Source organism: Balaenoptera acutorostrata, chromosome 3, assembly GCF_949987535.1.
Source record: "Balaenoptera acutorostrata chromosome 3, mBalAcu1.1, whole genome shotgun sequence".
Lineage (NCBI taxonomy): Eukaryota > Metazoa > Chordata > Mammalia > Artiodactyla > Balaenopteridae > Balaenoptera > Balaenoptera acutorostrata.
In genome coordinates, this window is record NC_080066.1 from 12,922,121 (window position 1) to 12,947,278 (window position 25,158).

At 37.6% G+C, this 25,158-nt stretch overlaps 1 protein-coding gene across 1 annotated transcript in view; it reads right to left on the bottom strand.

Annotated features, from left to right (window-relative positions):
* Nucleotides 1–25,158, bottom strand: part of ARMC3 (armadillo repeat containing 3) — a 93,456-nt gene that overhangs the window by 45,822 nt on the left and 22,476 nt on the right. Inside the window, exons 5-10 of the mRNA XM_007189880.2 lie at nt 18,203–18,271; nt 17,782–17,957; nt 15,212–15,406; nt 12,804–12,987; nt 6,585–6,737; nt 6,378–6,483 (exon numbers count right to left, since the gene is read on the bottom strand). Coding sequence (XP_007189942.1) covers nt 6,378–6,483; nt 6,585–6,737; nt 12,804–12,987; nt 15,212–15,406; nt 17,782–17,957; nt 18,203–18,271 — 883 coding nt within the window. The remainder of the gene's footprint in view (nt 1–6,377; nt 6,484–6,584; nt 6,738–12,803; nt 12,988–15,211; nt 15,407–17,781; nt 17,958–18,202; nt 18,272–25,158) is intronic.

The following is a 25,158-nucleotide window of genomic DNA, read 5'->3' on the forward strand; positions in this document are numbered from 1 at the left end:
CCGCCATCTTGTTTCCTCCCTCAGTCTGCTTGACTCTGCTTCTTTTTTGTTTTATTCACTAGCCTGTTGTATTTTTTAGATTCCACATATGAGTGATATCATACAGTATTTGTCTTTCTCTGTCTGACTTATTTCATTTAGCATAATGCCCTCCAAGTCCATCCATGTTGCTGCAAACGGCAAAATTTCATTCTTTTTTATGGCTGAATAGTATTCCATTATGTATATATACCACTTCTTTTTTTTTTTATTAATTTTTATTGGCGTATAGTTGCTTTACAATGTTGTGTTAGTTTCTGCTGTTCAGCAAAGTGAATCAGTTATATGTATACATATATACACTTTTTTCTGGATTTCCTTCCCATTTAGGTCACCACAAAGCATTGAGTAGAGTTCCCTGTGCTATACAGTAGGTTCTCATTAGTTATCTATTTTATATACAGTAGTGTATACATGTCAATTGTAGTTATTACTTTTTATAATTTAATTTTATTCATTGTGTTTTATTTATTAAAATAATTGTATGTTTTGAAAAATACCTAGTCAACAATCGTATTGTTTTCTAATCTTTTCATTGTTTACCAATAGCCAAAATTTATTTAGTGTTGGCATTGGGAAATGGAAAGCATTGAACTCTTTTCATTCTTGGAATAACTTAAAAACTCTAATTCTGATCAGATCCAACAGATGGCAGTGATGTTATAAATTAATAGTTTAAAATATTCTTATAATATGTAGACTCTGCCCCTCAGAAAATGTGAACCAAGAATAAATTCTCTCAGTACTTGAATAAATAATATAAAACTTTGATATGACTACTTGGATAAAAGAGTACAAGGTAAATATAACATGAAATTTAGCTGAAATAGTACTTCTTCTTTCAAAAGCGAACAACTTTCTCCTTTCCAAAAAGTATTATAAATTGAGAATTGTCAGAAAGATTAACAGTGAACCAAAAAACATAATGGTGTCCAAATTAACTAAGTGGATTACATTTTTATATAAAATTCATTATTGCTTCTTGGTTTCCTTTTTTATCTATTTCTTTCTATGGGGGTTGTTTTAACCTCACTTTTTACTTATTCACTTAAAAATGATATTACTTGTTTTCCCCCTGTCACTTTAAATAAGTGAATCTGGCTATTCTTGTCCTCTTTTCCTATACCCTCAAATAGTTATTTTTATTCTTATTCATTGCCTTTTGTCCACATTGAGTGACCTTTTTCTGCAGATAATAAAGAACGAAAAGTATTGCTAGAAGACTCTTAGAGCTAAGTTGCTCTCCACTTTGTGATCCAAATTATGTGAAAACAAACAACACAATACAGATGATCACTTTCTGTTTTAAGTTATGGGCATTGTCCGATAGACCTTCTATTTTCCACTATCCTTTTCGTTTTGGTTGTATTTCCCCCCAAAAGCCTGCTATGGGATGGTCACTATTCTAGATGCTTGGTGTGTGTCAGTGAATTAAACAGACAAAGGTGTTGGGTGCTGGTCAGAGAACATAATGAGTGAGCTGTATGGTATGTAAGAAAATGATAAGAGTTATGAGAAAAGGGCAGTAGGAAAGGAGGATGGAGTATGTGTGTGGGTGGTACAGTTGTAACCACTGTGGTCACCATAGGCCTCCTTGAGGGGACACTTGGGCAGACCTGAGGGGGTGAGGGACTGAGCGGTGGGCATCCTGGAGTAGAAGAACATTTCACGCAGAGAGGATGGTCATACAAAAGGCCTTAAGCAAAACACTTCTGGGAGGTGAATGTACTTTCAGAACATACTTTATTATCTATTTTACGCTTCATCATTTTACTCTCTGACATTGGCTTGTTTGTAAGTAAAGGGATTTGTGTTTGTTAAACTATTTTTTTAAACTACAATTTCACTTATCCATAACTCAATACCTGGAGACTTCACATATCCAGAACACACATGAGAACTATCAGAAAAAAAGGAAGAAAGAAATGGCCTGTGAAGACCAAAACACCCCTTAGAGCAGTGGCCTCAGGTCCTCCCTTATTGCTTTTATGTAAACTTCGATAAAGCTTGGTTACCTGGTATCCAAGCTTTTCACTGACTGAAAGGAAGGGATCTGAAGAGAACCTTGGCAGGGTTGTGCCTGCCAATCAGATCTACAGACAGCAGTGAATATTAACACTGCCAGCCTGCCAGTAGGAGTCAATAAAATGCACCAACCCCAAAGGCACCCCACCTGGAGGCTATACTCAGAGAGGAGGCAAGCACCCACTTTCCCTAAGGGACCCTGACGACAGCACCGTGGAGTGTACGATAGCCACTTACTCAAAATGATAACCATACCCCACCCCCGCAAAGTTTTGATTCAAACTCATTACAAATTTTTAAAAGCTTTGTTGATTATAGAAGTAAATTTTCAAGTATCTTGAAGACTTTATCTAGGAAGCCTCATTCACAGAAAATAACAAGTAGGCAAGATCTTTTGGTACCACTTAAAGAGATACTTATAATTCAAGTTGAAAATCTTCCACAAAGGGGTATGGATGGCCTGGTTATTTATTTATCATTGCTACCAAATTTCTCATCATTGTACTATTTTATTACATTTGGGTGTGTTTTCTCTTGCAAGAGCGCAAATCTGAATCCAGGTATTTTAGATTATAAATTATTTTATGTATATTATAAAATTATGTTTTTAGATTATAAAAATACTTTGACTTAAAAAAGCATTTGCCAGTTTTGCAAAAAGAGTCACAGCAAAGTATGTTCCTCTTTCCTCTGGTTGATTTTTTTCTTTACTTCAGAAAATTCTGATTTACCCACAACTTTCCAAGCAAAACTCAGTTACATAAAGGAAATTATACCAGCATTATATGTTGTCATAACATGCCAGTTATTACTCAGTTCATGCAATGAGTCTTCAGCTCCAGAAGGTACCCTGAGTGTAAGAATTAGAAATCCATTTTAGGCACTTGAGATAGAAGTATAGGAGAAGGGGTTACATTTTAACAAAGAAAATAAGAATTCTCAGGGCTTAACTGCATTAAAAAAAAAAAAAAAAAGGCTAGCAATTATCAGGTATCCAAACAGCTACCAAATGCACCTGGAAGACAGTAGCTCTGGGTTTTTGCCTTCTTCTCTTACTACTTAGGTGTGGTGGAAAAGCAACTTTCTAACTATTTCTAACCCCCAGCTCCAGCTACCCAGCAGCAGAGGCAGGGACTCAGCCTTGCTCCTATAGCTAGCACTTTGCTAGGAAAGCTGATGAAATGGACTGCTTCTAAAAATCGATGCTGGAAACACGCACCAATGCCAAGTTTAAGATAATTTTTTAAAAATGATCTGAGTAGGAAACATTTTTTTACTACAAATAACCAATCATCTTTGTTGTCTCTTCTGCTGTGGTTAGCTTCAGTAAGTACCACCCTAGAAGGATCGACAATGGGGCTTGTTTGTGTTCATTCCTTTTGATTGACTATAAAATCTTTTTCAACCCCAGTTTTCAGCATTTGGCACAAACAGGTCAAATCTGACTCTATTTCCTCCTCAAAACCATTAATTTTCAGTATCTTTTAGCTCAAAAAGTCCAAAGTAAAAGCTATATAGACCTCAAAAAAAATCCATAAAACACTTTCATTCATGTCCCATTTCCCTCACCAAACATAAGTTGGAAAAAAGAAATCACAATGTACGGTACATAATAGGTTAAAGAAATAACAGCAATTAAAATTTATAAAAAATAAAATAAAATTACAAAAATAAGGTTGATTGTCATAGAGGAAAAGTCAGGCAGCATTTAGTCCTAATTGACCTCCCTGTGTTGACAAAATGGAACTATATTGGCAGAAGACAAAAATCTCATAAATAGATAATTGAGAGAGAAGATCTGAAGGCAGCTTCTTTTAGAACTACTTACCATCCTAATTTTCTATGATTTTATATAAAACGATGTAAGCCAGGCAAACTCTCATCAAATCAAGAGAGCTATATACACTGGAGGCCTTTTAGAGTATGTTAGATAATATATAAATCTAAATGCACTGGAGATAGAAGTGTTTTTGTGTCATAAGATTTTTGCACTGGCATGACTACACTGGAAAAATCACTGAATATGTTGTTTTCAAATTGCTACTTACTATGACCCAATATTCTAGAAATGTGTGTGCTTTCATACAGATGATGATGGCCCTGAATTTAGGAAATTATCATGTCAAAGATTGTAGCTATTAAAGGAACATAATGTCGTTTTGATGCTTATGCATTTCAGCTACGTTTCTATTGGACATTGTTAGATTTTTAGTCATTCCATTAAGGTCTTATAAAATATTTGTGTGGGAGTATAGAAAAAGAAAGAAAGGGTAAGAGACAGATGAACTATATGATGGGGATGGAGGAGGATTTATTTCAAGTAAGAAAGGGGTAATTTTAGCCACAATGCCACAAAACAATAATAAATGAGTGTTAAAAACTAACGTACTGAGATGGTTAATTTTATGTGTCACCTTGACTGGGCTAAGGGATGCCCAGTCAATAATGGTGAAACATCATTTCCGAATGTGTCTGTGAGGGTGTTTCTGGAAGAGGTCAGCGTTTGAATCCGTAGACTGAATAAAGATCCCTCTTATCAACGTGGGTGGGCATCATCTAATCCCTTGAGGAACTGTACAGAACAGAGGAGGAAGGGTGAATTTGCTCTCTGCTTGAGATGGGACAGCCATCTTCTCCTTTCCTTGGACATCAGTGCTCCTGGTTCTCACACTGGGACTGACCTTTACAACCTTGTTCTCCACGTCACAGACAGCAGATCGTGGGACTTCTCAGCCTTCATAAGCTCATGAGCCCATCCCTATAATAAATCTTACATATATATCTCCTATTGGTTTTGTTTCTCTAGAGAACCCTGACTAATACTCATACCATATATAGGGAAGGTAAATAGAATTTTTTTACTCTTCTTTATTTATTTAGATTTATTTTTTATTGAGGTTACATTGGCCTGTAACATTATATAAGTTCATATGTACATTATATTTCTACTTCTGTATACACTATGGTGTGCTCACCACCAAAAATTTAGTTTCCATCTGTTACCATACAGTTGATCCCCTTTACCCATTTCCCACTCCCCCCACCCCGTCCCTCCCCTTCCCCTCTGGTAATCACTACTCTGTTCTTTGTATCTATGCATTTGTTTTTGTTTGGTTGGGCTTGTTCATTTATTTTGTTGGTTTGTTTTTTATATTCCACATAAGAGTGAAATCATAGAATATTTGTCTTTCTCCATCTGACTTACTTCACTCAGTATAATATCTTCAGGGCCCATCCATGTTATCGCAAATGGCAATAATCATTTTATTTATGAAAATTGCCTTCTAAAAATTCTTACTGTTTCATAAGGCAACCGTATCTTCTGTAGAGGAAATAGCAAGGCTTTGGGGTCTAACAGATCTGGCTTTAATTTCCAGCTCATCTAGTTGAATGAATATGTGTACCCAGGAAAATTAGGGAAACTTGCAGAGCTTCAGTTTCCTCATTAGTAGATGGAGTATCTAGACAATTAAAATCTTAAATGAATATAAATCACATGCCACAGTGTTTGGAATACGGAGGACATTCCTTTTCAACCCTTCTCCATAAGTATTTACCCATATATGTTGTTTTCAATGGACTTTTAAAATGTTTCTCGATTTATCTAATGTTTATGTCCTTTTAAAATTGGTTCTTTAAAATTTTTTTCTTGATTTACCAATATTTGTAGAATGTCTTTAATATTTCCAGCATTAGCCAGTTTTCTTTGTTCTGGAACCTTCTACAAGAGTTAGCCTGTTACCTGCATCAAATGGCCTGCACATTTTCCCAGCAAGCCCAGAAACCCTCGAGATTTGGTAATGTCTTTGGAAAACAGGCTTATCTGCTGACTCTTACTTTCATAAGGGTTCCTGAGGAATAAATAACTCAACATAGAAGCATCTGAGGGGCTTCCCTGGTGGCGCAGTGGTTGAGAGTCTGCCTGCCAATGCAGGGGACACGGGTTCGAGCCCTGGTCTGGGAGGATCCCACATGCTGCGGAGCAACTGGGCCCGTGGGCCACAATTACTGAGCCTGCGCGTCTGGAGCCTGTGCTCCGCAATAAGGGAGGCTGCAATAATGAGAGGCCCGCGCACCGCGATGAAGAGTGGCCCCCACTTGCCGCAACTGGAGAGGGCCCTCGCACAGAAACGAAGACCCAACACAGCCATAAATAAATAAATAAATAAATAAATAATTGTATTAAAAAAAAAAAGAAGCATCTGAAAGAATATGTAAACTGCCTTGAAAGCCAGGAGATTACAATGAGCACATCTTGGACTGTTAAATATCCCATAAACAAGTCCCTGTTGAATGAGTCTTTTTGTACTTACTTTGCATTAGCGGGATTACAAGTGGTCAGATTCGCCAGGGCAAGGGCCGAAGCTTCCCTTACCTCTTCATTGTCACTTTTTAGTAAGTGAATTAACTGTGGGATCCCTACAGAAAAAGAAAGATAAAATGTGACTTTACAGACATCCATGTGAACTAGAATATGGCAACCTAAAAATGTTCAAAGTGGCATTTTCCAATTTGCTTACCCTGATTATTGAAAAATTCTTTGCTGCCCGAATTCTCACACATTGCCGAAATAGCTTGGGAAGCGGCAATTTTAGTTCCATCGTTTTCAGAACCCAAAAGGGTTACAAGGCATTTTTCAACTTCTTGTTCGTGAAAAAGTTTTCTATTTTCAGCTTTCATAAACCAAAAGGGGAAAAAAAAAAAATCAGAATTTTGCTGCAAAAACTGTGCAAGTATAAAGACTTCCCCATCCAAAATATGATAGGAATTCAAACTATTTGTTAGCTTTAGTCACAGTCTAAAATATATACCTATTTATCCTTTAGAACACAGTGATTATGCAAAATGAATTATGGGCATTGCATTTTTTTCATATTCCCTCATATGATATCAATACTATGGCAAAGAAAATTCTATAATAAGGAAGAGGCAAGCTTCAGACTTAGCAAGAATTTATTTAACATCAATCATGTGCCTGTCATGGTGCTGTGTTCACACGCGCTGTCTTCTCACTGAATACAAAAACATGTTTATTTTAAATACAAAGCCCTATATTTGAAGAATGCCTAAGACGCACAAACCTGTGAGCTGGATGCTCAAGAGCAGAGCGGAGAGGAGGAGAAAGTCAAAATGAGTAATAAAGTATTGATATGATCCCAAGTCTTAAGGAATTTATGATCATCTTTTATCTTGTTACAATACATGCTGACATAGCAAAAATTATAATAATTACTTAATTGCTAAGTTGCCATAAACATAAAATAACATAAACATAACACAGCTCTGTTTGAAAACAAAGTTATGACTCTAAGTACATACCATGATATTAACCCCACTATAAAACACGAAATTAAAACCAAAACCAAAGTATTTTTAATGTTCTTTTTGTTCCTGATGTTCCTCTATTTAGTTTGATTTTTTAATAAATGACAATCTCATCACTATACAAAAGCAAATACTGCATTGAATTAAATTAGAACATTAAACAATTTTTGTTTTGTGTTCTACAGTTAATTCTAAATAAATTACTATTTATTAAAAGCATGTACTAGAAAAAATATATATTAAACCAAACTCAGTTTTAATGCTATAATAGAACCAGAGACAAGTTGGAAAAGAAACAGCTTACAAATAATTCCTTGCTAATTTATTTACAGTTCTTAAGAAAATTTTGTCATAGGTTTGGTTCTTGTTAATTAAACTTTATAAAGTCAATGTAAATGATTAAAATGGAAGAATGTGTGATATGTGCTCTTAGGATGTTGATATACAAGAGAAGAATATTTTGTTAGGATAAAGATCTCTGCAAAAACTGCTAATACTACCTTAGATTACATCGACATGTGGAAATAATTCACTACTTGTACATATTTTAATTAACTTTTTTCCCAGAGATATCTTCAGAAATTATAGCAACTAGGTTTCCACTTTTATTGATTTTTGTCTTCTTTCAACAATGATTTTTAAAAATTACCTTTTTCACAGAAGCGGTATCACAGTCAGATGTCACCACCTTTGCAAATACTGTTTTGGCCTTTGTTCCTCTGATACACAGATGTATGCCTGAGCAATCTGGCCATCACTGGCACAAGCTAAGTCACTAACACTTCTGTTCATTCGTCTTAAACCAATCATGAACCATGTCCTGTAATCCTATCATTTTAATCCCTGCTCCTTTCATTTAAAACTGGAATTCAGTCAGGCCATAACTGTTTCATTAAAAAGCTGCGATTAATACTTAAATCTCAAGTATATGGCCCCTAAAATGTTTTAAAATATATGTAGTCCTTATTAGTTTTCCCTGAATAAACAAGATCTCAAACTTTTCCAGAATCTCTGACTTAAAATGCTCAGATTTATAATTAAGACTTCTGAGATGATGCTCAATCAGCTTTCCTAAACAGAACACTCTGAGTGGATTCTATCAAGAAAATCGACCAAAAGAATTAATTTGAAAAGACTAACTTTGGAGTATGTGATGGTTACAATAAAAAAACAGTGTATAAACAATTATTGGAATAATTAAAAAAAAATAATTTAAATACTGTGGGCAATTAGTTTCTCAACCCTGCTGGGAGTGTTCTCAAAATCCAGCTGTGTTCACCAAACCTCAAAAGTGCTGACTGCAGTGTGGCTATAATGGATTTAAAAGATGAATTAACATATTAACCAAGTACCCTCATTGAATTGCTACACTGAGAAGTATTTACGTGTTAATTACACAGAAAATAAAGATGGCAAGGTAATTATGCTACTAATAGAATAATGTCCTTTAAAATTAACATTTGTTCAGTATCACTAAATTTAAAAGCATGAGGTTTTGTATCTGAAAATAAATCTGTATGTAATGATGCTTTTCTTCACCCATTCTCAGAAGTTGCTAGTGGGCCACCTGTGCTCCTGCTGAGATGTTAATGCCAGTTCATAAACCTCATGGCAACATGGTAGTTAACACCTTCCTCCTCCTGGTGCCGGGTCAAAGGCATACAGATTTAGGGGTGCATATTAAAACTTTACTCAGCAAACAAAACTTAAAGAGTGTATGTTATGTGTTTTTGTTTCAACTGTGTTTTTGACATGCAATGACAATGCTAACCCTAACCCTAGCCTACAAAAAAATTTTTTATGATGATGGAAAGTAAAAAAGAGAATGTTATAAATGAATACAGAACAGTATAAGGAGCAACATTTGTAAAAACCTACTTATGAATGGAGTTAAGAAAATATAAACTGGACTACATCAAAGTTTAAAATGTCTATGCATCAAAAGACACAATCAATAGAGTTAAAAGGCAACCCACAGAATGGGAGAAAATATTTGCAAGTCAGATATCAGATAAGGAGTTAATATCTAGAAAATATAAAAACTCCTACAATTCAATAACAAAAAAATTTTAAACCCAGTATAAAAATGGGCAAAGGATTTGAATAGGCATTTCTCCAAAGAAGATTTTTTAAAATGGCCATTTAGCACATGAAAAAGATGCTCAACATCACTAAACATGAAGGAAATGCAAATCAAAACACAAAGAGATACCACTTCACACCCATTAGGATGGCTACTATTAAAAAAAGAAAAAAAGACAGAATATACCAAGTGTTGGCAAGAATGTGGAGAAATTGGAACCCTTGTGCCCTGTTGATGGGAATGTAAAATGGTGTAGCTGCTATGGAAAACAGTATGGCAGTTCCTCAAAATAGTAAACGTAGAATTACTGTATGACTCAGCAATTCCAGTTCTGGGTATATACCCTAAAGAATTGGAAGCGGGGGATCAAAGAGATATTTGTACATCTATGTTCATAGCAGCATTATTCACTGTACCCAAAAGGTGGAAGCAATCCAGGTGTCTATTAGCGGATGAAAGGATCAACAAATGTGATATAATCATACAATGGCATATTTTTCAGAGTTAAAAAGGAAGGACATCCTGACACATGCTACAACATGAATGAACCTTGAGGACATTATGCTGAGTGAAATAAGCCAATCACAAAAGGACAAATATTGTATGATTCCACTTATATAAGTACTTGTAGTCAAACTCACAGAGACAGAAAGAATGGTGGTTTCCAAGGACTGCAGGGAGGGAGAACGGGGGAGTTATTTATTCATGGGTACAGAGGGTTAGGCTTGTGAGACGAAGAGGCCTGCAGCTGGATGGTGGTGATGGTAGCACAACAACATGAATGTATTTAATACCACTGAACTGTACGCTTAGAAATGGTGAAGTCAGTGAATTTTATACTATGTGTATTTTACAATTTTTCAAAAAAGAACAGAACTCATCTCCTTTCCTTCAATCAAAACCCGCTCTTCTTGAGTTCCCCATTTCTGTGAGTGGCACCGTTCTACGTCCAGCTGTCCAAGCCAGAAGGCCTTGTCCTTGGCATCACCTTCTTCTTCCCTCAACCCACAAAGTCATTCAACAAACCCATATGGACCCTCAAGCACCGTGCTGCTGGATCTCCTTGCAAATGCCTCCGAGTCCATCCCAACCACCTCGGCTCTGTTTCAGGACCCCTCCTCCTCTCACCTAGATCACCGCAGCAGTCTCCTTCCCAGTCTTCCTGCATCTGGTCCTGCGCATGTCTAATCTCTTCTCCACTTTTCAGCAAGAGTGCTCTTTCTCTAAAAAGTGAAAATCTGTAGAGTTCCCTCCCCTCTCTAAGTCACTTGAGGGGTGCTTTGTTGCCATGAAAATGAAGTCCAAAGCCCTTAAACTTGGCTCGTGATGCCCATTAGCATGTGGCGCCTCATTACTTCTCCAGCCTTGACTCTCAGTTTTCTGCTGCACTCTATTCACTGGCCATTCTGAAAACTTTCAGCTCTGGAACTCACCACGCTCTGTCCCTCTCTGGCCATTACACACTGTCCCTTCTCCTCAGAGCACTGCTGAACCTCCCCAACCCACCAGGACCTTCTTTGCCCAGCCAGTTTCCCGCATCTCCTCTAGGTCCGAGCCTGTAGATCACCTGTTCCAGGAAGGCTTGTCTGACCAGAGTCTGCGTTAGGTGGACCCTCCTGGGGGCTCCTGTTCCCCCATCATCAGGCACGTTTAACACGGCATCACGACTGCCTGCTTACTTGCCTGCCCTGGGTTTGTTGATACAAACTGGGGGGTTAATAAACATTAATAAATGAATTCATAAACAGATCCAGATAGGCTGTAGCTCACTCACAGACACACCCCTAGGTCACTGCAGTGCCAGTAGCGTAATTAGTAGTAGAACTAGAGTGCAAGAGCTCTCCACCCCGTGCTCTTTTCACTACTGTATCGTGTGACGGGTAATAAACTCACGAAACTTGTATCACAAGAGGGGCCGAAACCCAAAGAGAAGTTGAGATACGTAAAAATTTTAGTTTTGATGTTGCTCATGTCTTTCCATTGCCCTCTCATCTGGTCTCAAATAACTAAGAAGGCCTGAGATAGATGGAGAACAGAACTGATCAGGTAATGACAAGGCCTAAGTTCCTTTTGGGAGAATTCTGAATTAAGCAATTTTGCCAAAATTAATTTTACAGGCTGTCTTTAGATTTGGCCTGTATGATGTAAGTCATGAGGCCCCTCTCTACTGACTTTGTACTGGGAGGTGAAATTTGGCATACTGCATTAAAACTTTGAAGAAAGCCAGTATGGGTTGAAAAGGAAATGTTTCCCATAATATACACATAGACATATATACAGATGTGAGTATATATGTTTAGAATATAAATCACTGAAACTAGTCAAAGCTGTCATCATTTATAAGAGGGGTGATGTGGAAGGGGGAAAATAAAATCACATCTTTTATTAAATAAAATACTCCAAATATACATAAATTGAAACTATAATTTTATCTTCAGTGCTCATGATGTAATTAATCTCATATTTTACAGATTTATGTCAACATAGCTTGCCAGTGAAATGAAAATTGTATCTTGTGTATAGTATGAGCATATTATTTTTCACAGCTATACAACATGGAATAGCTAGACTCCAGCTGCAACTCGAAATTACTGTATAGATATCATTCCAAATGTGGATTTATTGAAATGATGTTTTCGGGATCACAAAGAATGCATACAGGGGCTTCCCTGGTGGCGCAGTGGTTGAGAATCTGCCTGCTAATGCAGGGGACACGGGTTCGAGCCCTGGTCTGGGAAGATCCCACATGCCACGGAGCAACTGGGCCCGTGAGCCACAGCTACTGAGCCTGCGCGTCTGGAGCCTGTGCCCCGCAACGGGAGGGGCCGCGATAGTGAAAGGCCCGCGCACCGCGATGAAGAGCGGTCCCCGCACCGCGATGAAGAGTGGCCCCCACTTGCCGTAACCAGAGAAAGCCCTCGCACGAACCGAAGACCCAACACAGCCAAAAATAAATAAATAAATAAATAAAGTAGCTATAAAATTAAAAAAAAAAAAAATTTGAACTTTAAAAAAAAAAAAAAAAAAAAAGAATGCATACATTCTGTAAAATTTCAAAATCAGGAGAAATAAAAGCTTAAAACTTAATTTAGGAATGAACTGTTTAAAAGTTTATAATTAAATCATATTGAGTTTATTAAATCCTTGACAAAGCAATCTCTACTTTTACTTATTAGCATTGAGATGAATTTTGATCTTAAATAGTAAGTATAGCACTATCCTCAAATGACCATCTAAAAGCAGACAAATGCTCTAGCGTTTGTTAGTACTAATTGAAATCAAGACTACAGGAGGAAATAGGTATGCTGAGTTTATACAAAATGAGACATACGATCATAAGCAGCTTTAGTAATTGCTCTTGCTGCATTCTTTTGAATATCAGGAATTGTAGAGTTTTCTGCAAATGATAGGAGCTTCTTAAGATCCCCTGTCTGCTGAATCATCACCATGGTATCCATATCTTCAAGGCAATTGGCTAACACGGAAAGCGCTTCTATATGAAGGTCACTCAATTCCTAATAATAAAAGCAAACACAACTTTAGAAAATTGTAATAAAAGCAATGCATACTTTCCAAATTTTATTACAAGAGGGACTCAGGTCAGTCAGAACATAATGTAATTAATTTTGTTGTGACAGAGGCCCAAGGAAACAGTTCTGTCTATTAACGTGACATCTCTCTCCCTGACCATTAGTCCCATCTCTTCTCGTTTCCCCTACTCCAAAATGTTTTACAGATAAAAAATAGTTGCTGGAAACTTCCAGTAATGGTATCCAAGTGATGTTGCTCAAACAGCCTTCCACCGACAACAAGTTTAAAATCTAAAGAAAATATTTTTTGAAAAAGCAGACAGAAGCTGAAGGAAAGTATATTCCTTAAAATCTCCAATTGGTAGAGGGAAGTATTGTGAGTGTGTGGCTTTCTTGCCTGAGGAATCTCCAGAATCCCCATAGCAGTGGAAAACTGAAGCCTTTTCTGAACAGTTAGAAATTTAAGGTAGAAATCACAGCGAGGATGCTCCACTGCCATGGTATGCTACACAAACGTGGTTCTGATCAAGAAACTCACTTCACAGCAAAAGAAATGCAGCAGTGGGCAGATGGTCACAGAAATCACTGGCCTTCCCATGTTCCCTACCATCCTGAAGCAGCTGGCTTGATAGAATGGCCTACGGAAGACACAGTGACAGCGCTAGCTAAGTGGCAATAACTTGCAGGGCTATATGTTCACTGGAACAGCATCCAATATATGTTGCTGTTACTCCCAGGAACCAAGGAGTGGATATGGGAGTGGCACCACTCACTATTACCCATGGCAATTCAGCAGCAAAAATTTTGTTTCCTGTACCTGTAACGTCATGCTCTGCTGATCTAGAAATCTTAGATCCAAAGGGAGGGATACTTCCACCCGGAGACACAACAATGAGTCCACAGAACTAAAAGCTAAGACTGCCACCTGGCCTCTTTGGTAGCCTCATGGCTCTGAATCAACAGGCAAAGAAGAGAGTTACTGTGCTGATTAGGGTGATTGATCCCACCTATCCAAGGGAAATTGGACTGCTACTCCACAACAGAGGTGAGGAAGACTATGCCTGGAATACAGGGGGTCCCTTATGGCATCTCTTAGTAATACCATACCCTGTGATTAAGGTTGATGGAAAACTATAATGACCCAATCTGGGTACCACTACTAATGGTCCAGGCTCTTGAGGAATGAAGGTTTGGGTCACCACATCAAGTAAAGAATCAAGATGAGCTGAGGTGCTTGCTGAGGGCAAGGGGAATGTGGAATGGGTATCGGAAGAAGGTAGTTATAAATACCAACTACAACCATGTGATCAGTTACAGAAAAGAGGACTATAATTGTCATGAGTATTGCTTCCTTATTTTGTTATGAATGTGTGTGTGTGTGTGTGTGTGTGTGTGTGTGTGTGTGTATGAAATATCCTTTTCTTCTCTCTCTTATCCCCTCAGGCAACATGAGATGTACTGCCTTTACAATATGGTATTTAAGTACGGTTAATTTTACATCTTTATGGGATGTCAAGGAGAAGAGTAAACATCATCCAAGGACTTTGCATCCTCCTATGGGGAAGGGGACAGTGTGTTTTTGGTTGTACACAGGACAGCTGGACCATGTTAAGTGGAAGTATGATCTTGTTTTTGTCTTTATTTGGAGATTAATGATTTAGGAGCTGTGTACGGATGCCAGATTGACTAGCGATGGACTTGTGATGGTTAATATTTCTGTTTTAACTTGGCTAGGCCACAGTATCCAGATATTTAGTCAAACATTATTCTAGATGTTTCTGTGAAGGCATTTTTTAGGTGAAATTAATATTTAAATCAGTAGACTGAGTAAAGCAGGTTACCCTCCATCATGTGTGGTAAATGACTCTTCTTGCTTTACCCTAGAGAAAACTGGGGCAGACAAAGGTTAAAAGACTAATTCTAGGTGTTTCAAGAAAACATAAGATCACAAACAAAAATTTAAAAATCTTAAATCTTCTAAATTAGAAGATTTTAAAAAATTAAATTATTTTAGAATGCCCTCTACCATTAGTCTGATTTAATTGTGCTGGTAAACTATGTAGCAATTAGCAAATTAGTCCATTCTACTTAGCATCATGCTTAAATATAATAAAATTTCATTAAAAAAATATTCTATAATTTGTATTATATAACAGCACTTAGGAGAGATACATCTCCTCATAGAGAGTTGAATGAATGTTACAGATACCTTAGTTTCTAGGATCTTAATAAGGTGGTCCACTCCTTGACTGTCTCTTAGCATTGCCCGGCACTCCTTATCATTTGTAATAACACCTAAGGTTTTGAGCGCCAACAACTGAATAATTGGATATTCTGACTTCAAGAGATCTAATATAGGAGGGATTGCATTTAGTTCTTGAAGTGTCGCTCGGCACTGAAAATCCTGCCAGGAAATATAAATGTTCAAATAAGTGATTTTTAAAGCAAAATACAGTCTCAAGAATGGAGAGATTCTATTTTCTAACAAAGAACATTATAAGTTATAATGTTCCCATCTTTTATTCTGGATTTGCTTCCAAAATAACTCACAAACAAATATAAGCAAACCCTGGATTGACAACACCAAAATATTCATTTTAACTATACAGACCTTGTCAGTAATAGGAAATAGGCATGATCTATGACTTCTTAGCAGCTACTGTTTCTTTATTATACAGCAAATTCCTCTTACTACAAACAGCATCACAATAAAATCTATGCATAATGAAATTCTTTTCACACGCTATATACCCTGTTTCAAATAGTAGTCGATAAAATGAAATGATGGTATCAATTCCTTATTATCGTCATTCAAATGGATGGTTTATAAAATGCTAATCTGCATGCAGTGCTGTTGGCAGGACCTGTGCATGCAAATTTACATCAGGTTTAGTTCTGACCCATGACCTTAATTTAAGACATTTACAAGATCAAGGGGTCATTAGAGTCCAGACAAGTCACTCTGCATGGTGTGCCTGTAATCCTGGGTGAGTGGTGGAGGGAGGGTCGTTGGGGTGAGCGACAGAGAAAACAAAGCAAAAAAGTCATGAAAAGCCCCCAAACTCTGACTACTAAATCATGACATTTTAAATCAAAACAGGGTAAACTTAAAATAGAATTAAAGACAGAAAAGGCCCACTTCCAGCTTATCTTCCCTCTGTCTATCCCTCAACTGGCCTCTCATAGTCAGCTTCCTTCAGACATAAAAACTGTAGGTTGCTGCTTGCTATGGGTTGAATTGTAACCCCCCTCCCAAATATGTTGAAGTCCTAGTCCTCAGTACCTCAAAATGTGACCTTATTTGGAAATGGGGTCGTTGCAGATGTAATTAGTTAAGCTAAGGTCATGGGGGAGTAGGCTGGGTAATTAGTGGTGTCCGTATAAGATTGGTGTCTTTATAACAGGAGGCGAGAGAGCTGACAGAGGGAGAGATTGCAGTGATGAGGCTGCAAACCAGGGACCGCCAAGGATTCACAGCCACCACCAGAAGCTGGGAAGAGGTAAGGGAGGATTCTACCCAGAGTCCCAGACGGAGCACGGCCCTGATGACACCTTGATGTCAGAAGTCCAGCCTCCAGAACCATGAGAGAATAGGTTCCTGTTGTTTTAGCCAGTTTGTGGTACTTTGTTACAGCAGCCTTAGGAAATGAATACACTGTTATTAACTAGTCATTCTGTTATGAAGAATAGTGGAGGTAAGTCTTTTCATTTCCACTTGATAAAAAATATAGAGAAATAGACTTAATGAGGAGTCTTGGCATGAAACACACAAACACGTTTGTAGGATTATTTAGGCCTATAGGATGAAGTAAAGTCACCAGAGAAGGGATATGGCTGCACTTGCTCTTCAGGAAGAGTAAAGGTAACACCAGTGGGGGCCCAGCTACGTGGCAAGGACATGCCAGGGCCAGGGTTGCATGCTTTGGGTGCCTTTTGGCATGAGTGCCTTTGTCCTCTTTTTCTATATATTTTGTCTAGATACTTTGCTTCTCAATGAACCCTCCTTCACCTTTGCTTCTATATCTCTTCTTTCACATTCTCTTGACGGCTACTTAAAATGGTGTCTTGTACTTCCAGTTGATCTAAAGCTTATCAAACGTGTGTGGGAATTGTTCAGGAACCTGAGCAGGAAAAGAAGCAGAGAAGACTGTCCAAAGTGGTAGCAAGCTGACCTGCTGGGGGTGTGAGGGTGTGTGTGCTGGGTTGGGGATTGGAGGGGAGGGGCCAGAGGACAGGACAGGTTGTGGGCGGAGGGTGGGTAGGGTGTTTCTTCCATTATGAAGGAAAGCAGCACAGTGAGGTAGCATCTTGCAACTGTGAATGATGAGTTCTGTTCAGCAAAACCCAACTTTTCACCAACAAAGAAGCCGAATCCAAAATCTTGGTACATTGCGTAAGGCAGATGATACAACCAATTGGATCACCAAGATTAGATCAACAGGTAACTGCCTAGGTCAAAACTAGTTCAACACTAATATTAGATTTCTTGTTTTGGAAGAAATAGTACTTACCTAGTATAATCCTGCCTTAATTTGCAAGCCATTCTATTTTTTTAAATGCCCTTTTATGGGGGACAATTACTTACAAAACGTGAAAACTGAAAGGTATCGACTCTAAACTTCCATTTTTTTTCCCTCTGAATGATAACTACTAAATAGTACTGAGAAGGAGTGATTAATTAAAACTGGACCTTTTTTTAAAGCTTTGTCCTTTTTTTAATGGGAAAATAAATTCTGTAACCAGCTTTTGTCAAAACTCATTGTTAGAAATTAATCTCACCTGGACCAAGTTGTAAATGCACTCGATAGAATTCTTCTTCACGTCCGGGTCTGGGCTGCTTAACAGTCTGATGAGAGGCTCTAATCCACCTTGTTCAAATATTTGCACTTTGCTGGTATACTCTGCAGACATGTTTGTTAGGCAAAGACTAGCAAACTCATGGATAACTACTTCCTCTGTGTATCAAAAACAAATAACACAAGTATGTAAAGGCTTATTCAACCATTACGTTAAAGCACGCTGTGAAAACCAAAGCTCCACAGATCTTACCTCGGTTGGAGCCCATCTTGGTTTGAGAGAGTTTAATGACAATACAAGATTGGTGACTCATAAACTATTTTCAATCAGTACTTTAATCAGATGTGAAAAATAAACCATTCTCCATTTTTGAAATATTGATAGATGGAGGATGCAGAGTTACCTTCTGCGGCCAGCTGAGCAATCACAGAATTCATGACATCTAACTCCCTTAACAATTTTTTGACATCATCTACAAAAGAAGAAACAGAATATTAATGTTTATTAATTATAATAATAATGGCAATGTCTGTGGAATAGTTCCTTATGAGATAGGTTCTATGATTACCTAATTTTACAGATAAGGAAATTGAGGTTCACAATCACACAGCAAGTAAGAGGTGGGGAAGGGTTTCACACCCAGGTCTGTCTGACCCCAGACAGACTCTAGCCCATGTTCCTTGATTGCTCAGCTGTACGACCTTCCAAAACACTAGAAAAGATAACCATAAATGCACGAAAGTGCCTAGAACACCATCAGTAAAGTTGAGTTACTGCGCCCTACACTTGCTTATGATATAACAGTAATTCTTTTTGTTTTGTTTTGTTTTGTTTTGTTGGGAGGATATTTTTAAATTTAGATTTTAATAAAACTAGTATAAAATGCAAATAAGAATTATCCTCAGCCTTTTCCCATAAATACATCTTGTATATGTTCCATTTGCTTATCAGAAATGCCAAAAATGCTTAAAGATAAGTATATTAATTTTTTTAAAGTTCACTTTTGTATTATTTATAGGAGCCTAATTAAAGCTAGACAATTATGCCCCTACTTCTTTCTTGCCATCCTTAACCCTTTTTTGATCCACCTCCTACAGTAATGGAAATAAAAACAAAAATAAACAAATGGGACCTAATGAAACTATTTTCAATCGGCACTACTGCTACTTTAGTTTTGCAATTTCTCTTCTTGGTCGATTATCTCTTCTGTAAGCCAAAATTAGTCTTACCAGAAGTTTGGAAAAATTCACTTTGCAGCAGCTGAAGCAGATGGTCTCAGAAATTAACCACTGGATACATTTGCCTTTTCTTGGACACCTTTTCCTGTGGGATTCAGGGATATGGCTGTTCCTCAACCTGTCAAAACTTCTTTCTTTCTGTTCTGTTCAGAATGGCTCAAAGAGGGCTAGCGAACTTACAGCTAGCTGTATATGCACATGGATAGGCTTTCAGCACAAAAGAATAATTGAGTTTTGGGGAAGTGTAGGACTTCATTTTACAGTCGAAACTCCTCTGAAAAACACATTACTTCCACAGGTCAAGAAATAATAGCCATGGCATAATAGTCAGATCCTTCCAAGTGTCCTGGTACTAGGCAGAGGTGCCCCCTCTGGAAAAGCATGCTGTCATTCTCCTCTCACTCTTATGAGTCCAGTCTGTGTTGTTTGCAATGATTTTTTGGAAGGCTGTACCAAAGTTCCCTATTTTTACATGCTTGAAGAAAAGCATTTCTGGGCTTTTAGATCTCCAAGTACATTCTCCATTTAGTATATAAAATAATCTTCCATCTACTTCAAAGTTTCTACTACAACGCTGACCATGAGGTCAGGAAGATTCAGGCCCTGTGTACTCTCTGCTCCTTGTGTTTCTCTGCAGGAAGCATCTGCTCCCACAGGGAGAGGCCCCCTTGCTGCATCTATATGTGCCACCACCCCTTGGTGTGCCCAAACAAGTTAAAAGTTTTCATCAGAGGATTCTCTGGGCCACGAAATTCACTTCTACATATGAATTTAGCCCAGGTCTGTTCAACAACAGATCTAATAGGTTTGTCCACTACACCACTTTCTTAAGGCTCAATGGATCATTCAGATTCAATGGCAGCTCTTGTAAATTGGTGGCATAGCTGATTAATTTGTTATTCAACTATTTGACACCAGATTGTTCAAATAATCCTTCTGTTTTTGAGGTTAAATCAGCAGAAATAATGGATAAGCTGCTACTTCTGTCACTTTAAATATAATATTGATCTCTGTCCCCTTCTTTCTCAGCAGAGAACCCTCTCAGATATGGCAACTTGGACCTGTGGTTGGGAAACATGAACACATTCTAGGCAAGCAGTGTGACACCTACAATTCTAGCTTGTTTCAGAACTGCCAGCACCTTCCTTCCCAGAGTATCTTCATGACATCTGTTGTTTTTTTTTTTAAGTCATCAATTTTATACACATCAGTGTATACATGTCAATCCCAATCGCCCAATTCATCACACCCCCACCCTCACCCACCCGCTGCTTTCCCCGCTTGGTGTCCATACATGTGTTCTCTACATCTGTGTCTCAATTTCTGCCCTGCAAACAGGTTCCTCTGTATCATTTTTCTAGGTTCCACATATATGCGTTAATATATGATATTTGTTTTTCTCTTTCTGACTTACTTCACTCTGTATGACAGTCTATAGATGCATCCATGTCTCAACGAATGACTCAATTTCATTCCTTTTATGGCTGAGTAATATTCCATTGTATATATGTACCACATCTTCTTTATCCATTCGTCTGTTGATGGGCATTTAGATTGCTTCCATGACCTGGCTATTGTAAATAGTGCTGCAATGAACATAGGGGTGCATGTGTCTTTTTGAATTATGGTTTTCTCTGGGTATATGCCCAGTAGTGGGATTGCTAGGTCATATGGTAATTCTATTTTTAGTTTTTTAAGGAACCTCCATACTGTTCTCCATAGTGGCTGTATCAATTTACATTCCCACCAACAGTGCAAGAGGGTTCCCTTTTCTCCACACCCTCTCCAGCATTTGTTGTTTGTAGGTTTTCTGATGATGCCCATTCTAACTGGTGTGAGGTGATACCTCATTGTAGTTTTGATTTGCATTGCTCTAATAATTAGTGATGTTGAGCATCTTTTCATGTGCTTCTTGGCCATGTGTATGTCTTCTTTGGAGAAATGTCTATTTAGGTCTTCTGCCCATTTTTGGATTGGGTTGTTTGTTTCTTTAATATTGAGCTGCATGAGCTGTTTATATATTTTGGAGATGAATCCTTTGTCCATTGATTCGTTTGCAAATATTTTCTCCCATTCTGAGGGGTGTCTTTTCGTCTTGTTTATGGTTTCCTTTGCTGTGCAAAAGCTTTGAAGTTTCATTAGGTCCCATTTGTTTATTTTTGTTTTTATTTCCATTACTGTAGGAGGTGGATCAAAAAATATCTTGCTGTGATTTATGTCAAAGAGTGTTCTTGCTATGTTTTCCTCTAAGAGTTTTATAGTGTCCAGTCTTACATCTAGGTCTCGAATCCATTTTGACTTTATTTTTGTTTATGGTGTTAGGGAGTGTTCTAATTTCATTCTTTTACATGTAGCTGTCCAGTTTTGCCAGCACCACTTATTGAAGAGACTGTCTTATCTCCATTGTATATCCTTGCCTCCTTTGTTGTAGATTAGTTGACCATAGGTGCGTGGGTTTATCTCTGGGCTTTCTATCTTGTTCCATTGATCTGTATTTCTGTTTTTGTGCCAGTACCATAATGTCTTGATTACTGTAGCTCTGTAGTATAGTCTGAAATCAGGGAGTCTGATTCCTCCAGCTCCGTTTTTTTCCCTCAAGACTGCTTTGGCTATTCGGGGTCTTTTGTGTCTCCATACAAATTTTAAGATTTTTTATCTGTAATTTTCTTTTTTTGTAGTATCTTTGTCTGGTTTTGGTATCAGGGTGCTGGTGGCCTCATAGAATGAGTTTGGGAGTGTTCCTTCCTCTGCAATTTTTTGGAAGAGTTTGAGAAGGATGGATGCTAGCTCTTCTCTAAATGTTTGATAGAATTCATCTGTGAAGCCATCTGGTCCTGGACTTTTGTTTGTTGGAAGATTTTTAATCACAGTTTCATTTTCATTACTTGTGATTGGTCTGTTCATATTTTCTATTTCTTCCTGGTTCACTCTTGGAAGGTTATACCTTTCTAAGAATTTGTCCATTTCTTCCAGGGTGTCCATTTTATTGGCATAGAGTTGCTTGTAGTAGTCTCTTAAAATGCTTTGTATTTCTGCGGTGTCTGTTGTAACTTCTCCTTTTTCATTTCTAACTTTATTGATTTGAGTCCTCTCCTTCTTTTTCTTGATGAGTCTGGCTAATGGTTTATCAATTTTGTTTATCTTCTCAAAGAACCAGCTTTTAGTTTTATTGATCTTTGCTATTGTTTTCTTTGTTTCTATTTCATTTATTTCTGCTCTGATCTTTATGATTTCTTTCCTTCTGCCAACTTTGGGTTTTGTTTGTTCTTCTTTCTCTAGTTCCTTCAGGTGTAAGGTTAGATTGTTTATTAGAGATTTTTTTTTGTTTCTTGAGGTAGGCTTGTATAGCTATAAACTTCCCTCTTAGAACTGCTTTTGCTGCATCCCATAGGTTTTGGATCATCGTGTTTTCATTGTCATTTGTCTCTAGGTATTTTTTGATTTCCTCTTTGATTTCTTCAGTGATCTCTTGGTTATTTAGTAACGTATTGTTTAGCCTCTATGTGTTTGTGTTTTTTACGTTTTTTTCCCTGTAATTCATTTCTAATCTCATAGCGTTGTGGTCAGAAAAGATGCTTGATATGATTTCAATTTTCTTAAATTTACTGAGGCTTGATTTGTGACCCAAGATGTGATCTATCCTGGAGAATGTTCTATGCGCACTTGAGAAGAACGTGTAATCTGCTGTTTTTGGATGAAATGTCCTATAAATATCAATTAAATCTATCTGGTCTATTGTGTCATTTAAAGCTTCTGTTTTCTTATTTATTTTCATTTTGGATGATCTGTCCATTGGTGTAAGTGAGGTGTTGAAGTCCTCCAGTATTACTGTGTTACTGTCGATTTCCTCTTTTATAGCTGTTAGCAGTTGCCTTATGTATTGAGGTGCTCCCATGTTGGGTGCATATATATTTATAATTGTTATATCTTCTCCTTGGATTGATCCCTTGATCATTATGTAGTGTCCTTCCTTGTCTCTTGTAACATTCTTTATTTTAAAGTCTATTTTATCTGATATGAGTATGGCTACTCCAGCTTTCTTTTTATTTCCATTTGCATGGAATATCTTTTTCCATCCCCCCACTTTCAATCTGTATGTGTCCCTAGGTCTGAAGTGGGTCTCTTGTAGACAGCATATATATGGGTCTTGTTTTTGTATCCATTCAGCAAGCCTGTGTCTTTTGGTTGGAGCATTTAATCCATTCACGTTTAAGGTAATTATCGATATGTATGTTCCTATTACCATTTTCTTAATCGTTTTGGGTTTGTTTTTGTAGGTCCTTTTCTTCTCTTGTGTTTCCCACTTAGAGAAGTTCCTTCCTATAGCATTTGTTGTAGAGCTGGTTTGGTGGTGCTGAATTCTCTTAGCTTTTGCTTGTCTGTAAAGCTTTTGATTTCTCCATTGAATCTGAATGAGATCCTTGCCGGGTAGAGTAATCTTGGTTGTAGGTTCTTCCCTTTCATCACTTTAAGTATATCATGCCACTCCCTTCTGGCTTGTAGAGTTTCTGCTGAGAAATCAGCTGTTAACCTTATGGGAGTTCCCTTGTATGTTATTTGTCATTTTTCCCTTGCTGCTTTCAATAATCTTTCTTTGTCTTTAATTTTTGCCAATTTGATTACTATGTGTCTTGGCATGTTTCTCCTTGGGTTTATCCTGTATGGGACTCGCTGCGCTTCCTGGACTTGGGTGGCTATTTCCTTTCCCATGTTAGGGAAATTTTCGACTATAATCTCTTCAAATATTTTCTCTGGTCCTTTCTCTTTCTCGTCTCCTTCTGGGACCCTACAATGCAAATGTTGTTGCGTTTAATGTTGTCCCAGAGGTCTCTTAGGCTGTCTTCATTTCTTTTCATTCTTTTTTCTTTATTCTGTTCCGCAACAGTGAATTCCAGCATTCTGTCTTCCAGGTCACTTATCCGTTCTTCTGCCTCAGTTATTCTGCTATTGATTCCTTCTAGTATAGTTTTCATTTCAGTTATTGTATTATTCATCTCTGTTTGTTTGTTCTTTAATTCTTCTAGGTCTTTGTTAAACATTTCTTGCATCTTCTCAATCTTTGCCTCCATTCTTTTTCCGAGGTCCTGGATCATCTTCACTATCCTTATTCTGAATTCTTTTTCTGGAAGGTTGCCTATCTCCACTTCATTTAGTTGTTTTTCTGGGGTTTTATCTTGTTCCTTCATCTGGTACATAGCCCTCTGCCTTTTCATCTTGTCTTTCTTTCTGAGAATGTGGTTTTTGTTCCAGAGGCTGCAGGATTGTAGTTCCCATGCCATCTGTTTTAACTGCATCCTTTTCTTAAAAACATTATTTTATTGAAGTATAGTTGACTTACAAATGTTATGTTAATTTCTGCTGCACAGCAAAGTGATTCAGTTACACATATATATACATATTTTTTTCCATTATGGTTTATTACAAGATATTGAATACAGTTCCCTGTGCTATACAGTAGGACCTTGTTGTTTAGCCATTCTATACATAATAGTCTGCGTCTGCTAATCCGAAACTCTCAATCCATCCCTCTCCCACCCCCTTCCCCCTTGGCAACCACAAGTCTGTTCTCTATGTCTGGGAGTCTGTTTCTCTTTCGTAGATAAGTTCATTTGTGTCATATTTTAGATTCCACATGTAAGTGGAGTCATATGATATTTGTCTTTCTCTTTCTGAATTACTTCCCTTAGTATGATAATCTCTAAGACTCCACACAAAAAACTACTAGAACTAAGCGATAAGTGAATTCAGCAAGGTAGCAGGATACAAGATTAACATACAGAAATTGGTTGCATTTGTTTACACGAACAATGAAATATCAGAAAGAGAATGTAAAAAAAAAACAATCCATTTTAAAATCAAATCCAAAAAATAAAGTACTTAGGAATAAACTTGACCAAGGAGGTGAAAGACTTATATGCTGAGAACTATAAAACATTAATAAAAGAAACCGAAGATGATTCAAAGAAATGGAGGGACTTCCCTGGTGGCTCAGTGGTTAAGAATCCTCCTGCCAATGCAGGGGACACGGGTTCGATCCTTGCTCCGGAAAGATCCCACATGCCATGGAGCAGCTAAGCCCGTGTGCCACAACTATTGAGCCTGCATGCCACAACTATTGAAG